General features: G+C 38.4%; 2 protein-coding genes across 3 annotated transcripts in view; both read right to left on the bottom strand.

The window, feature by feature from the left end:
• Positions 1-2,066: 2,066 nt before the first annotated feature.
• Positions 2,067-15,825, bottom strand: part of LOC116318441 (eotaxin-like) — a 37,870-nt gene continuing 24,111 nt past the window's right edge. Inside the window, exons 1-4 of one of the 2 annotated variants that reach the window (XM_031737444.2) lie at positions 4,237-4,414; positions 2,622-2,748; positions 2,493-2,551; positions 2,067-2,399 (exon numbers count right to left, since the gene is read on the bottom strand). In XM_031737444.2, the coding sequence (XP_031593304.2) occupies positions 2,374-2,399; positions 2,493-2,551; positions 2,622-2,748; positions 4,237-4,306 (282 nt within the window). In that variant the 5' untranslated portion in view covers positions 4,307-4,414 and the 3' untranslated portion in view covers positions 2,067-2,373. Of the gene's footprint in view, positions 2,400-2,492; positions 2,552-2,621; positions 2,749-4,236; positions 4,415-15,825 lie in introns of those variants that run through there. The other variant, XM_039617489.1, reaches the window with a different exon arrangement.
• On the bottom strand, positions 10,227-13,205 carry LOC120441927 (eotaxin-like). Its single transcript, XM_039617484.1, has 4 exons — positions 12,728-13,205; positions 10,670-10,796; positions 10,535-10,593; positions 10,227-10,445 (listed from the first exon to the last, which is right to left on the bottom strand). Exons 1-4 carry the CDS (start codon positions 12,843-12,845, stop codon positions 10,414-10,416), a joined length of 336 nt encoding a protein of 111 aa, XP_039473418.1. The 5' UTR covers positions 12,846-13,205; the 3' UTR covers positions 10,227-10,413.

The following is a 15,825-nucleotide window of genomic DNA, read 5'->3' as shown; positions in this document are numbered from 1 at the left end:
ATCCTTTATTAGATGTACATGTGGTTTGGTTATTTGCCTTTTGGTTGAAAGTACACTGAGAGAGGACTTTTTTCATTAGTGATCTTAATAGTATTTTATTTAATCTAATTGAATACAATCTATTTGTGTGTGATTGTCAGTCCAAAGAGGGAGAGAGGAAAGAGGGGAACATGAGGAGAAAGTACAAGGTCAGGAAGAACCAGGTAAGAAAACAGACAGGGAACAGTGACAGGCAAAACAGAAACTGTTAAACTGGCAAAGAAAAAAACCCGACTAATTTTACTCATACAATCTGGAAGTTGTGTTCTCCCTATATTAAAGCTGCTATACAGAATCTGCAAAACAAACTGGGTTGTCAGCCCTGGCACTGCATTACAATATTGAAATTCAGTCAGAGGAAGTCACAGTTGCCAAAAACTTTTTGAAGCTCAAGAGTGAGGCTGGTGCCATTCCAGATATGTCAACATTGTACAATCTTCTGGATAATCGGATCTTCCCCACACTGAAAACTGTTATTCAGGTTGCCCTAACAAACCCAGTTAGCAGCTGTAGCTGTGAAAGGTCTTTTAGAGTCTTGAGTCAGCTCCATAACTGGCTGAGAAGTACCATGGGTCAAAGCAGACACCAGCACCTGGCTGTGATGTCAGTTGAGAAAGAGATGCTTGAGAGACTTGACCACCAAAATGTGATAGACAGATTTGCCAACCTCAAGGTGAGGTGACATAGGTTAAAAGAAAAGAAAAAATCTGCAGGGCCATAGTAGTATCTGCCTTAAAGACCTTTTCATACATTGTATACATTGTACCATAGGCCAAGGTGTCTCAATTTTTCAAATTTTTTAATAATACTTTGTACATTTCAAGGACTCTTCTATTTTTGGAGTGTATTTTTTATGTATCTGTATTGTATTATACATACACTTTAAAAGTGAATCTCTGTCCAAAAAATGCACTCAGTTTACTTTTTACTCACTATGAGCATCATTCATTATTCTTCCGCAGTAATTAAGGTTAGGATATGTGTTTGTTTTTTTTTCAAATTCCAATCCATTCTTCTTTAGCAGTAGTCGACTTTAGCATCATTTAAATAACCTTCATCAGATTTGATGGTTTTGTTACAAACTTTTCAAAAAAGTGTTTTGCTTTTCTTTCACAAATGTGGGGGTTAAATTGTGTTAAAATGAACTAAACAGTGATGTCATGTTTTGTGATGAGGACCCAGGCACAGAGAGACTTGATGAATTTAAGAATCTTATGATTTAATGAAGAAATTTGCAGACTTGCATAGAGATGGTAAAATTATGATGACTGATAATGGAGATGAAGACAACAGACGATGAGGACAGGGAGGAACAGGTTTAAATGCACCAACGAGACAGTCAGAGGGAACTCGGGACAACTGGAGACATTTAAGGATGCAGGGACTGAAAGACACAGGGAAGAAGTCTCATCGTGACGAGTAAAGTTTATCTTGCCTGGATGGGCAGCTCTCTGGGTGCTCAGCACCCCCAAAGCTCTAATCCTAGAATCGCCCCTGGTTTGAACACCTGATCTTAAACATGAGGCCCGGAGGCAAAATCTGCAGAACAAAGATTCCAGGTCTTCTGTCACAGACCTGCCCATGGCTGTTCATGCTACATCAAAGTAATTAAGAAACAGACAAACATTTAAAGAAAAGACTACTATAGACATTTCTTTTTCACAATATCCACAGGAATGAAAAAAGAGAAAAAAATAAGATATTTTCTGTGAATTAACAAAATTTTCTGTTTGGAGAGTTGTGCTGATACATTTTATTGATTAACTAAAGGAGTATTTCTTTAACATACTGGCAAACTGAGATGAAGTTTTACATTGTGCTTTTTTCATATAATAAGATTTCTTGGGGATTAATTTGTCATTAAACGTCTTTAGACTGATTCACTGGTCCGACCCACTTATGTTCATCGTGAGCTGCATGAACTTGGGTAAAAGTTTTATAAAAAACCTGGACAGTCTACTCAGCGAGCATCCTCAGTTAAAACACTAGTGGAATGCAATAGGGGATTCAAACAACAGCAAGAAATATTTGCTCAATAATACAAAAGTTTATTTTTATATTGTTTTCACATTCAAATTGTGCTTCACATAAACACATAATGCACAGAAAGAGATTCACAAATAAGCAAAACAAAAGACAAATAAAACCTGAGCTCCAATGATCAGTTAAAAAACAATGAAGTCAACAGCATGAATAAAATACAGGGTTACTCCACAGGTAAGAGTAAAAAAAAATGCAAAAAAAAGTTTCAAAACAGGCTGAGAAAGCGCTCTGGTTTGAATAAGCCTTTAATGGTGATGGAAATACTGGAAATACTGATGCAGCAGACAGGCTTCACTCCTTCCTCATTTTGGCAGTGACTAGAGAGGAAAAACAGACAAGCAGGAGCTTCAGTTTTTCTCTGTAAATACTTTGCATTTATTTCTGTGTGTGTTTCTTTTAACATGACTTACGATCTTTGACCCACTGAGCGTCTGGATCAGCACAAAGTTGTCCATATTCTGTGTTGAATCTGGAAATAAAAGACAGAAGATTATAGAGATTGTATGTGTTTGTATGTAGGACAACATGTGCTGACTTACAGTATAGCCTTCACACAGGGTGGTCTTGCAGGCAGCTCATGATATGTTTCCCCCACCACCTCAGGGCTCATATCGATTGTGGTGACTGCAGGGCAGCACGGGCGTTTCTTTCCAGGAGGAGCTGAATCTGAGAGGTAAGAGGTTAAAAACTAATTTAATAGACCTGAAAAAGTCTGATTAGAAGGAAAACCAAAGTTATGAAACTCCTTACATCACAAAACAAATGTTACCTGAAATTATCTGATAGTGAGCGAACCTTTTTTTGTGCCTCACTCTGTAAAAACTTTACACTTTGACAGAAAATGAAGGTCACTGAGAGGTAAAAAACTATATGAAAACTAATAAACCTTGTTTCTGTTGTTTAATGTCTGATAAAAACAGTGCATGAACACATTTTTCTGAGGTTGTGAATCAAATATTCTCAATACTTTCTCTTTATATATATTTCTATTATTTTTATAATAGAGGGTATGTGATCATTTCCTTTGTGTTTGTTTCTTGAATCACTGAGAAAGTTTCCATAAATACATTTTAACAGAGGTCTCAGATTGTTCTGGTCGTTAATTTTTTTCCGGTAGAGCATGTCAATTTCCTTTCCAGAGGAAAATGAGAAAACACATTAAGCTAAATTTGCTAGCAATGGTTATGATATCAATAAACATGACTATCCAGAGTCTAGGCTGTTAGAGGCTGCCCATGATGCACTCAGTGTTTCTTCTTCACTCACTTTTTTTATACTTACTATGTGTTTAAACATCATTTTCCATTTAATAACATTTTTTTATGAATCTCTGGATCTCTTTCAGAGAATGTTTGTTGTTTGTTTGTTCTACCCCTCAGCCCAATAGGTCCCTAAAGATGGTTGCCCCTCCCCGAACCTGGTTCTGCTGGAGCTTACTCCCTTCCCATGGTTGCTTCCTCATGGGGAGTCATTTGATTTTCTCTGTAATATTGTATCTTTACTTCACAATTTAAAGCACCTTGAGGTGACTAGTGCTATGATTTGATATTATATGAATAAAACTGGATTATATCAAAAGTTAATATTATTTAATCATAAAAGACAGAATTAAGATGTGCAGGTAGCTGAATGTTAAACAGAATTATCTCATAGTAACATATCATGTTATACTCTGTGTCTCTGTATCACTCTTATTTCCTGCAGATAATATTGTCACACTTAACCAATGAGCCACAATGTATGCACCCCTCGCAGAAAACCCCCCCCCCCATGAAAACTAAACGGCATTAAGATCTGGCTACAGAATTAGCTTGAAAGAAACCATTGCACACTGTGCAACCATAGTAAGTTTGGAGTTATGACAGTCAAAAGGGTGATGCAAATGATGCCGAGCATGCAATGCACCATGAAACATAATTGGGTAATGTCACTGGAAATAAAATATATATCGTTTAATTATTTTTAATATTAACCAATCAACCAGAATGCGACTGAGTCCTTACAGAGCACTCATACCCAAAAAACCCCCAAAAGTAGCAACTGTTCCCCTTCATCACAAATAGCTAGAAGCCATTGTTGGAAAAAGTAATGCTGTGATCAGTTTTATGTATTTTATTCTTTTTGTTTTCCTTTAGAAAGTGAGAGCATAGTTACCTTCAGAGGAGTGGCAGCACACACACACCGAGAGCAGGAGGAGAGTGATGGAGAGGATCTTCAGAGACATTTTCACCGGTGGTCTGGCTCGCTGATCAGGTTGAAACTATATGAGTTGATTCGTGTTTGGTTATTTATTGGTAAGTGCAGGAACATTCACAGGCAGAACTGATGACGTGTTTTAACAGGTCTTTGTGAGTGCTTGGTGTGACATATCAGCCCTCCGCCCCTTATCAGGGAGATCTGCGTGTTTCAAACCACCAACAGCTCTCTCGCAGCTTCCAGAGAAACACATACAGAAAGGTTACAGACACTTTAATATAGTGTACAAAATAACTGATACCAACAGTTTGTGTATCAATTAACATTTGTCACAAATGATGGATCTAATTCACCCGTTGATTATTGTTTTTCCATTTTGACTATGACCGTTTATCTCTTGCAATTGTGCATCAGGCCTCAAGTGAAAAATATTAGTGAGTCATGATGCCTCTTAACGATCCTGATGCACATCTATTCACATTTGCATCATTTGTTAATGGTTGGCTGCTTATTTTTCATCTATAAATCCCCACAACTTAAACTTTTGTTTGTAATTTAAGCCATTAAACTCCCACTGAAAACTAGCAGCAGTGAGACGCTCTCATTATTTATTTCATTTAGGTGCATTTCTGGCAGATGATCAGGTAACTTTCACACTCTGCTCTGGAGGAAGTGTGTGACAGAAAGGTATTTGTGTCGACTGTGTTAATCTTCCAACACACACACATGTAAAGGTCAAATTCTTTTGACAGCGCTCTCATTTCTTTCATTTTGGCCTAAATTTGAGGACATGGCTTTTTTTTGGGTGTACGGGTTCATTTCCTTGTTGCATGATCCAATTCAGGCCAAGCATTAACTGTCAAACAGATGGCCTCAGATTTGACCGTAGACTACTTCAGTATACAGAGGAGGGCATGGTTGATTCAATAACTGGAAGGGATCCTGGTCGTGTGGCTGCAAAGCGAGTTCAAATCACCCCTCCACTGTGATTGACAGTTGAGGTGTTTGTGCTGTATTTGGTTTTCACCAAACGTGGTGTTGTGTATTATCACCAAACATCCCCACTTTGGTCTCGTTTGACCAAATGACATTCTTCCTGGAATCTTTTAGTTGCTTATACTAAAAGATTACAGCATTTTTTCAATAATGCTGTAATGTAACCGTTAATGTACTAAATTCAGTAATTATATTACAGTTACAATTATATTGATTTATATGCAGCTATCGGCATACAAAATGCTTTTTTCTTCCTGTTCACTTGTGCTACAATCACCTGATTACAGTTTGTGTGTGGGAAGAGGAACATGGTGGTGCAGTACAGTGATACAGCTTTTGAGGAATACAGACATGGACATTACTTTTATTTTTATCACACAAAAGCACACGAGTATGATGGAAAAGTGCAAACTGCATCCAGGAGAGAAAAACTGCATTATATTGCTAACATAACTTAGCCTCTTTGCAAGCATCTGCACAGACAGCATGCTAACACAAAGCTAGCTAAGAAGCTGAGAGCATGCTAGCCGCTGGTATTCAACAGGTAACAAAGGCAGTGATGAACAGTCAGTCGTGCAGCTCTGGGTTTTGCCTGTTCATACTCCTAGAAGGAACTTAACTTTTTGTTGTCAGCTTTGTGTTCATAAGTAAAAAAACAAACAATACTATGTGAGTCCTCATCAGGGTAGGGATTGGTGCTGGTGTGTGGAACTGTAGGCTAAGTTAGGTTTTATATTGTTAACTGGTAATTAAGTGAAACCTGGTTTTATTACCTTATATATTACTGCTTCATATAAATCTTTGTGACTTTTTATTCACTGGAATAATTAGAGGTTGTTTAAAGTCACATTTCCTGGGGTGCAGTTTCCCTGGTAGTGGTATTGCTTTCTTTCCCATTTTCTCATTTTTCTTGCAGCAAGATGAATGTTTCGTGCACATACCTGCCTTAAAAGTCACTCAACATAATCAGTCTAAATGATTGTGAAACTTGCTTTGTGCCATTCCCCTTTCTTCTTTGCTTGTTCCCACAAACCTTTATGCACTTTTTGCTTAAGTTGCATTCTTTATCTGATATGGTAATACATATTTCTGTTTATGTTACTTCCTGTTTAAACTACACTTCAAGAAACAGTCAAACCAAAGATAAGACAGCCACAAAAGCTTATTTCCTGTTTATTTAGTAGGAAATAGGTTTGTAAGAGACATGTTTCTTAATTTGATGGTCTGAGCATCTAACTCCCCAGTACGACTGCTTTCTTTCTTTCAAAAGTCTTTTTATTAGACAAAGGTTTCACTGCAATGTATACAATAGCACAAAATGCTTCAGAATTTTCAAAATTTCAGTCTTGTTCCCACCCTGACCCTTAAAACAACAAATAATTGGCAGCCTGCTGCCCAACTAAACCAAAACACAGAGAAATAAAACAAAAACAAAAACAAAACACAAAACACAAACAAAAAAACAACAACAAACAGACTCATAAAAGAAAAGAAAGAAGACAAAAATAAGAAGGGGGGGTTCCTTGGGCTAATCAGTAACAGTAGTTGTGGGCCTTTCAAAGGAGTCCAGAAAGGGGGTCCACAGTTTAAAAATGTAATTTTTAGAACCACAAACTGTATATCTTTTTTTTCTAAATCCATGCAGGACATTATATCTTTTAGCCATTGTGTGTGTGAGGGGGGAGAAGAGTCTTTCCACTTCAGCAATATAGCTTGCCTGGCCAGCAGTAATGAAAAGTTTAATGTTCTGAGTCTGGAGTTGGACAGATTCAAATTCTGGACCGCACCAAACATAGCACAGAGTGGCTCTGGTTCAATTTGATGCTGCAGGACATCAGACAGCGTATGGAAAACAGATTTCCAAAAGGTGTACAACAAAGGACAGGACCAGTACATATGAAACAATGTACCAGGAGCACCCCACACCTTATATACAGGCTGGGTCCACCCTGGGTATATGTGTGCCAGGCTATCCCTGGACCAATGCCCCGATGAACTATCTTAAATTGGATAAGTGTATGTCGAGCACACATTGATATATTGTGAACCTGGCCAAGGATAGAGTCCCACAGTTCATCCGTAATATGAAAGGTAAGGTCCTCTTCCGATTTAGATTTGATAGCAGCTACTGAAGAGCATTGCAAATTAGACATTAAACTGTACAAGGCTGATATTATGCCCCTTGAGGTTGGGTTGACCATTAAAAAAATCATCTACTGGATTGTATGGAGGTATCTGGGGGAATTCTGCTGTCACACTCTGCACGTAGTGTCTGGCCTGTAAGAAACGAAAAAACTGAGCTGCAGCTATGCCAAATTTGGTGGATATTTGAGAGAAACTTGCAAATTGTCCATCTTCATATAAGTCTGCAAAGGATTTTAGGCCCTTTCTATGCCAGATATGAAAAGCATTATCTGCCATTGAGGGAACAAATAGGTGGTTTGCTGCAACTGGGCTTTGAAGTGAGAAAGCCTGGAAACCCAGACTCTTCCTAAACTGAGACCAGATTCTAAGAGACTGCTGGACAACTCTATTGTTACTGAGTAGAGGCAATGCCAAAGGGAGTGATGAACTTAAAGTTGCAGGTAGAGAAATTTTCCCACTTGAATATGACTCCATGGCAACCCAAACTGGTGGTGACGGTTAGAGATGGTAGTGTCTCCAATACAACAAACACCTGATATTGGCGGCCCAATAATAGTACTGGAAATTAGGGAGGCCTAGACCTCCAACCAGCTTGGGCCTTTGAAGAATAGATTTCTTCAATTTGGGAGGTTTACCATTCCAAATAAATGAAGTGATTAGTGAGTCTAGAGATTTAAAAAAGGATTTTGGAATCAGGATTGGGAGGCATTGAAAAACATATAAGAATTTTGGAAGTAGCATCATTTTCACTGAGTTAATCCTACCTATTAAAGATAAGGATAATGGGGACCATCTGGACAGCATGTGCTTGCACTGTTCCAGCAGGGGGAGGAGATTCTTCTTAAACAAACAATTAAATTGCTTTGTGACACATATCCCAAGGTAATCAAAGTGATCTGTGACTATTTTAAAGGGAACATTTACCAAATCCAGATTTTGAGCCCTCTCATTGATCAAAAACAGTTCACTCTTATTCATATTAATTTTGTATCCAGAGAGCTGACTAAAACCATTCAATATATTAAGTACAGCGGGTAAGGAGGTAAACGGGTTGGAAAGAAAGAGAAGAAGGTCATCGGCATACAGTGAAACTCTATGCTCAATCCCCCCCCTCCATATGCCTTTTATGTCCCCACTACCACGGACTGCAATTGCTAATGGCTCAATTGTAAGGGCAAAAAGCAAAGGGCTTAAAGGGCAGCCCTGTCTCCTTCCGTGGTGGAGCCTAAAATGGTCAGAGTAGTGACAGTTAGTTAGCACTGAAGCCGTGGAGCTTGCGTAAAGAAGTTTGATCCATGAACAAAATAAGGGGCCCATTCCAAACCTTTCTAAAGTAAAAAACAAATATTCCCACTCCACCCTATCAAATGCCTTTTCCACGTCCATAGTAATAAGGCATTCAGGCACAACATGGCTGGGGGCATAGATAATATTAAAAAGTCGCCGTATGTTAAAGAAGGGGTGCGGATTTTTTATAAAGCCAGTTTGGTCGGGAGAGATTATAGCAGGAAGAATTTTTTCCAGCCTGTGCGCCAGTAGCTTAGACAGAATTTTAACATCCGTGTTTAACAGAGATATAGGCCTATAAGAAGCACAGTCAGTCGAGTGTACGACTGCTAAATGACAGATTAATTTTAATATCTCTATAAGTATATTTGTGATTAATACAAACATTTACTTAAGTACTCTCAAGTGAAAGTAATTTGTTGCTCTATTTCTTACATTACTTTTACTCTAAAATGTCCTGAAACGCATATCATATAATTAGCATTTAACTTATAACCCTAAGGCTACAGTCCCACATACCAACATAAATTGATATCTTAATAAAGACACACATATTTAGTTTTCTGAGGTTTCCTGTCAAACAGGAGTTCAAATGGAGAAAATCCCATGAAAGCCAGGGACACCTCCTGCACTGCAAACAAAAGAGGTACAGCCAGCGACCCCAGTGGCATCGATCGTCTTGAATTAATGTATGAATCATTGACTTCAAGGTCTTTTTCAGCTCCACTAGCCCATCAATCTCATCATAGTACACACTAGTACCATTAGATTTAATGTACCTCCTTTAGTGGTCAGATGAATGGTCAGTCAGTATCTCTACATGTTAGTTTGTTCAGGGTATTGTGTATGATCCACTAAAACAAAACAATAGCCCTATAAATGCCAGTGAAAAGGCCCAATGAGGTTCATGCCAATACACTCAAACAGGACCTCCATTAATGGTACACAAAGGCCCTTTGGAATGGCCATTTGGTTTACTAACTGGTATCCAGGCTGGATGCACAGCTCTGACACCCATCTCCCGGAATGCCTGGCCAATACAATTGACCTATAACTTTATCCAGAGTTTTCTCATATCCTCTGTGACCAGTTATCAGGTTATAATGAGATGCCTGGAAGATTAATTCCCAGTGGGTTTTAGGCTCCAAAAACTGTGTGTTTCTCTGCAGTGGGAGTGTAACGCCTCACTCTGTATAATCTATCCTTCATTACAAAATGGGAGTATGGCTATGCTGCATTAGGGCTGGTGCTACTTGGACAACCTGGCATTACTGGTGAACACAGCATAAAAACCACCCTAACTATTGTGAGCATATCCCCAAGCATTGTCCCACCAGTTTATTAAACCCACACCAGTCCATCTCAGGACCTCTATGGGGCAAACTTAACTCAAATAAAAGTGCATAATACTGGATTATTGAGCTCAACTGAAAACACCAAGGGAATCCAATTCTGGGAATGTATCAGGAGATATTGTGTGAGTCTGGTGTGGATTCAAACAAGCAGCAAGAACAAATTGGTGTTATAATACAAAGGTTTATTTTTATGTTTTTTTTTTCCAAAGCCAAAATGTGCTTTGTGTAAACACAATTCATATATGATCAAGAAAAAAGACACAAAGCCAGATTATCCAATTATTGCCTTTAAAGATGGTGGAAATACTGATGTAGCAGACAGATAGCAATGCTTCAACACAGGCTTTGTGCTTCACTGCTTCATCTTTGTCATTCTGGCAATGACTGGAGAGGAAAGACAGAGAAAGGAGAGCTTCAGATTTTCTCTGCAAATACTTTTCATGTGTTTCTGTGTCTCTATTTGCATAACTTACGATCCTTGACCCACTGAGCGTTTGGATCAGCACAAAGCGGTCCTTTTTTTGTGTTGAAACTGGAAATAAAAGAGAGAAGGTTATACAGATTGTATGTGTTTATGTTTGTCTGGAAGACAACATGTTTTGACTTACAGTATAGCCTTCACACAGTCTCCTCTTGCAGCCTGCTCACGATACGTTTCCCCCACCACCTCAGTGCTCAAATTGGGTTTGGTGACGGCAGTGCAGCATGGTCGCTTTACTGAAGGATGACGATGAGCTGAGAGGAAGAAGGTTAAAAATTGAGAAAAGTCTTTATGAAAATCAAAGTGAATGCCAATGTGACCATTAAACAAATATTAGTCATGTAAGTTAATGGGCCTTTTTTGTTCCCAACTCTGTAACAATCAGTGTTGGGAAGGTTACTTTCAAAATGTAATGTTCCACTACAGATTACAGAATACATGCCCCAAAATGTATTTTGAAGCATATTCCGTTACATTACTCAATGAGAGTAACATATTCTGAATGCTTTGGATTACTTAATATATTATCATGCTTTTTACAACTACATGAATGTACTATTGCTGTGTGTAGGGTGTAGGGTGGACATTAGGTAAGGCTGCACTTTTTGCAGCGATCTCGTATTCTGCGTGTATATAAAACAGGTCCGCGGCTCCAAACCGAAAAGTAAAGGGACCTCTGGCTAATACGTCAGGTTCCGTGTCGGGCTCGTAGCCAAAAACTAGCTTTACTTTGTTCTCTGGGTCAACTTTGCTTGCGAGAGACAGAGAGAGGCGTTGAAAGGCTGCTCCAACGGAACTTATTGTTTTGGAGGAAAACACGAAGACAGTGTACAGTCGAGTCTTAATAGCGTACTTACAACTGGGCTCGTCAGGCACTCTTTTTGGCTGCAGTGGTTATTATTATATTTACATGCTTCCATCTCCTGTTTCTGGTCGTTACCCACTTGTGCTTTTCGACTCTCCTTTTTTTCCCTCCCTCACAGACACATAACAGGTATCTCCCTGCAGCACGAATCTTTAGGGCTATGCCTGTAAAACTCTGCCTATTGCCTTCATATTAAATAATTTTTTGAAAAATTATTTTAAAAAATATTTCTTCACGTCATTATGCAGGCCGCAAGTAGGGGTGACATGGGCCGTGAGATTGTAATGTATTCCATTACTCCCCAACACTGGTAACAGTTTTACACTTTGAAAACAAATAAGAACGTTTTAGTTTTAGTTTTAAAAATACATTAACAATTGTACCTCAAACTAATTTAAATCAATCGGATTTCACTTACAGATATGAAGGGACAATATTTTCAACATTGTCTATAAACACAAAAAGTGGGCCAACAGAGTCTCTGTAGAAGAAAATTTCACCACTTGGAGTTCATCCAAGGATTCTTTTGGGTAGTTTTGGGGCAGTTATGTGACTGATTTTATTCATTAAATGTTAATTTTAATGGTCGGTGGGATCAAAAGAAAGAAAAGAAAACCAATAATTTCTGATAAAGACTTTGGATCAAAATTAGGTTTTAAACATCTCCTGGAGCATCTTTGTTATTGCAGAGCTCTCCCATAGCTTTCAAAGACAGGCTGAGTGCCATGTTTCTGTCTACTAATGTGTTTGAAAAACAGTGCATAAGTCCAATTTTCTGAGGTTTTGAATCACATATTCTCAATATTCTGGTAATTACTTTTATAACTGAGGCTATGTCACTGTTCACTCAGAAACAGCATCAACATCTGGCTACAGAGTGAATCAGCTTGAAAGAAACCACTGCACACTGTGCCACCATAGTATGTTGGCAGTTATGACAGTCAAAAGGACGATGCAAATGATGCCGAGCATGCAACGCACCATGAAACATAATTGGGTAATGTCACTGGAAATAAAATATGTATAGTTTAAATATCATGATGATTACCAACAAGAATGTGACTGATATAAAGATTAATGGTAAAAGAAACTATGAGAGTCCTTACAGAGCAGTCATTTCCAATAAAACCAAAGAAAGCTAGGAGCCATTTTTGGTAATAGTAATTGGTGTAATCAGTTTTATGTACTTTCTGTGCGATCTACTGTACAATATAAAGCGCCTTGAGGCGACTTTTGTTGTGATTTGGCGCTATATAAATAAAATTGAATTGAATTGAATTTCTCTCTTTTTTTCCTTTAGAAAACTAAGAGCACAGTTACCTTCAGAGGAGTGGCAGCACACACACATTGAGAGCAGGAGGAGAGTGATGGAGAGGATCTTCAGAGACATTTTGACCGGTGGTCCGATTCGCTGATCAGGCTGCAACAAAAAGTTCATCAGTGCTTGGATATTTATTGGTAAGTGTAGGAAGATTCGCAGGAAGAAGAAGTGACGGCGGGTTATTTTAATACGTGTTTATCTGTGTGTGTGGCTGTATCATAATCACACCTCCTCCTCTTAATAGAGATACTTTAATATTTCAAACCGCCAACAGCTCGCTGAAAAGTTTCCGAGAAATAGCCTCACATTAGGACATGCACAGACACGTCTTATGGTGTACAGCCTGATTGAGGCCAACAGTGTGTGCATTGTGATTAATGATGAATCTAAACCACCCATTCATCTGAGTAGAATCCTTTTTTCTCTTCCTGTCCCCGATGTGGTGTATTTTCATTGGTTTTCTTAAAACTTGCTACCTATTCTGACCTGTCTTCCCTTTGTGATGTTTGTGTAATATATGTATGGTCAGAAGCGGTCCATTTTCACTGCAGGCAACTGCAAGTGACAAATAAAGGCTTCATTCATTTTTGTTCTTCTATCTTGACTGACAGTGACTGTTCATCTCTTGCAGTTACACAGACGACTAAACAAAACCACACAGTCATTCTTGTCAGTCACTGCAAGTGAAAATAAAAGTACTCATGATGCTCCCTTAGTGATCCTGATGCATGATTAACTGACTTTTTGGCTGCTTATTTTTCATCTCTAAATCTCCACAACTTAAATTTTTGCTTGAAAATTAAGCCATTAAATGTAGTTGTCTAAGGTTTCTTGTTTGCATCAAGCTGTTTTACCACTGAAAACTAAGAAGAACTCACTTTTAAAATTAAACAGTAAAACCATATCACTGTTTCATTTAGTTGTACTTTTGGCAGATGATCAGATAACTTTCACACTCTGCTCTGGAGGAAATGTGTCATACAAATGTAATTGTGTTGACTGTGTTAATCATACAATACACAAATGCAATGATCAAAAATTTGTGACACAGACTAAATACCCACAGAAAAAATGGTCTGGGTAAGCACTGCTAATTTCCCCCATAGCTCCATTGGCCGCCTTTTGCTTTTATTTAGGTTCACATTTTGGGGCATGGGGTGCTTGAGATCATTTTCCTGTTGTATAACCTAATTTTAGCTGTCAGAAAGATGGCCTCACATCTGATTCTAGTTAACGCTGCCTGATTCAATGACTGTAAGGTGCCCAGATACTGTGACTGCAAAACAAGCTCATGTCATCACCTCACCATGCTGGACAGTTAGTATGAGGTGCAAGGCATCTTTGAGGTCTCCTCACCACACCACTGTCTTCAACAGCAGTATGCTACTAACAACACTTTGGTTGTTTGCAACCATCTGCACAGACAGCAAACTAACGACAATCTAGTCAAGAAGCAAGTGTTATGTTAAAGCTGAGTAAATGCTAACCCCAGCCCAGCAGCAGCCTGAACTTCAACAGGTAACAAAAGCAGCGATGAGCAGTCAGGCGGCAGCCTCTGTCTCTACATATTCATCTTTCACTGCTTCTACCACTGTGGCACTGTCACTTTCAAGTTTCTCAGTGCTGGTTTTCATCCTCATGTTGTCATCTTTGTGTTCATTAGTAAAAGCTAAAAATTTATATGTTTGTATTAATAAGGTGAGGATTTTTTTCACTGTGTGAGTCTGTAGCCTAAGGTTTTTATTGTTTGTTGGTAATTATGAGACAGTGCATTTCAGGTAACAGATAAAGTGTATTGAGAAAGTAATGTAATGAGTAGTGTAACAAATTACTTTCTCAGAACAGTAATTAATTTACATACAGCATTAAGAAAAGTAAAACATTGCTTTCACTATGACCTCAACACTAGAAACAAGCGTAAAGGACACAACGTTGGTCTGCAGTGGAGTAATGTGTTGTTTGCAAACAAACTACTTCCCTGTGCCGTCAGGGAGACCAAATCTTCAGCCAGTTCTGCTGAGAATCCATGCAGGCAGGGACTTAAATGTAGTTTGATGGGCGCACCACGTGGTCAGTCACATGCAAAGACAGACTAGAATCATACTATAACGTCAAAGAAGGAAGGGGGGGATGATGCTCCGAAGAAAGCGAGTGTTGTGGTACAGGCATGTTGATAAAAAGTGAATAAATAAGGGATAAGGGTGCAGCGTCTGATTTAAATGATGCATGAGACTGCAAAGCTGATTCCAGAACTGTAAATGAGGAGCTAGCTAAAAAAAATCCCCACTTTCATCTTACCCATTTTCCATTGGAGAGGACAAAAGACTTTTATCCAGGCCTTAAATCCTCCACATGCATAAAAGGCTGTAACTCTTCACTGTAGATAATCTCCCCACGTGGCCCACAGCTCAGTGAGAGGAAGGCTCAGTGTGCCTGTCTACATAATCTTAATAAATGTAAAACTTGTTTTATCTTATCCCTCCTCCATGAATACTTTATTTGGTTACTCCTGTTTAATTTTTCTGCACTTTTCGTTAAGTTCGCTTCCTTCATTTGACATGGTAGTACAGAGGTACATTTATCTTACTTTCTGTCTTAACCAAACTTAGAAAGCTTCTAGGTAAAGCAAAGATAAGATAGCAGCAATAGTTTCTTTTCTGTTTTTTTACTATTTGAGTGTAGGAAGTGGGTTTTTGTGAAATATCTTTCTGAATTTGATGGTGTGATGGGGTGACTGCTTAATGAATGAGTGGTTGGAAAGTTTCTTTCGGCACATTTTGTATGATTACAAATTTCCCTGCTGTGGGATCAATAAACTCTTATCTTATATCTCATAATATATAAATGAAACCAATAATAATGGTTTAAAATATCAAGCAGGTTTATACTTGTTGAAATATCATATTTGGAACATCAAAACTACGTACACACTGTGGTGTTTAATCATCTGAAGAATACAAATATAATTCAAATATATTGAGATATTTACAGCAAGTTCAATCTAATTTTTCAACACTGAAGACTTGCTGAAGGTAATGACAGAGAATCTGAAATATTTATTTCTGTCTGCCTACGGTTAATCATCACAGTATGACAC

Source organism: Oreochromis aureus, linkage group 9 (assembly GCF_013358895.1).
Source record: "Oreochromis aureus strain Israel breed Guangdong linkage group 9, ZZ_aureus, whole genome shotgun sequence".
Taxonomy (NCBI): domain Eukaryota; kingdom Metazoa; phylum Chordata; class Actinopteri; order Cichliformes; family Cichlidae; genus Oreochromis; species Oreochromis aureus.
Note: the sequence above shows the minus strand (reverse complement) of the source record. Positions and strands in the feature narration are given on the sequence as shown.

Bases quoted from the DNA above. Each gene is read 5' to 3' on its own strand.
- LOC120441927 (XM_039617484.1), bottom strand. From the start codon at position 12,845: ATGAACTTTTTGTTGCAGCCTGATCAGCGAATCGGACCACCGGTCAAA. The intron at 10,797-12,727 runs GTAACTGTGCTC...TCTTCCTCTCAG, and splicing joins GTGCTGCCACTCCTCTGAAG to CTCATCGTCATCCTTCAGTA. The intron at 10,594-10,669 runs GTAAGTCAAAAC...TTTTATTTCCAG, and splicing joins GACTGTGTGAAGGCTATACT to TTTCAACACAAAAAAAGGAC.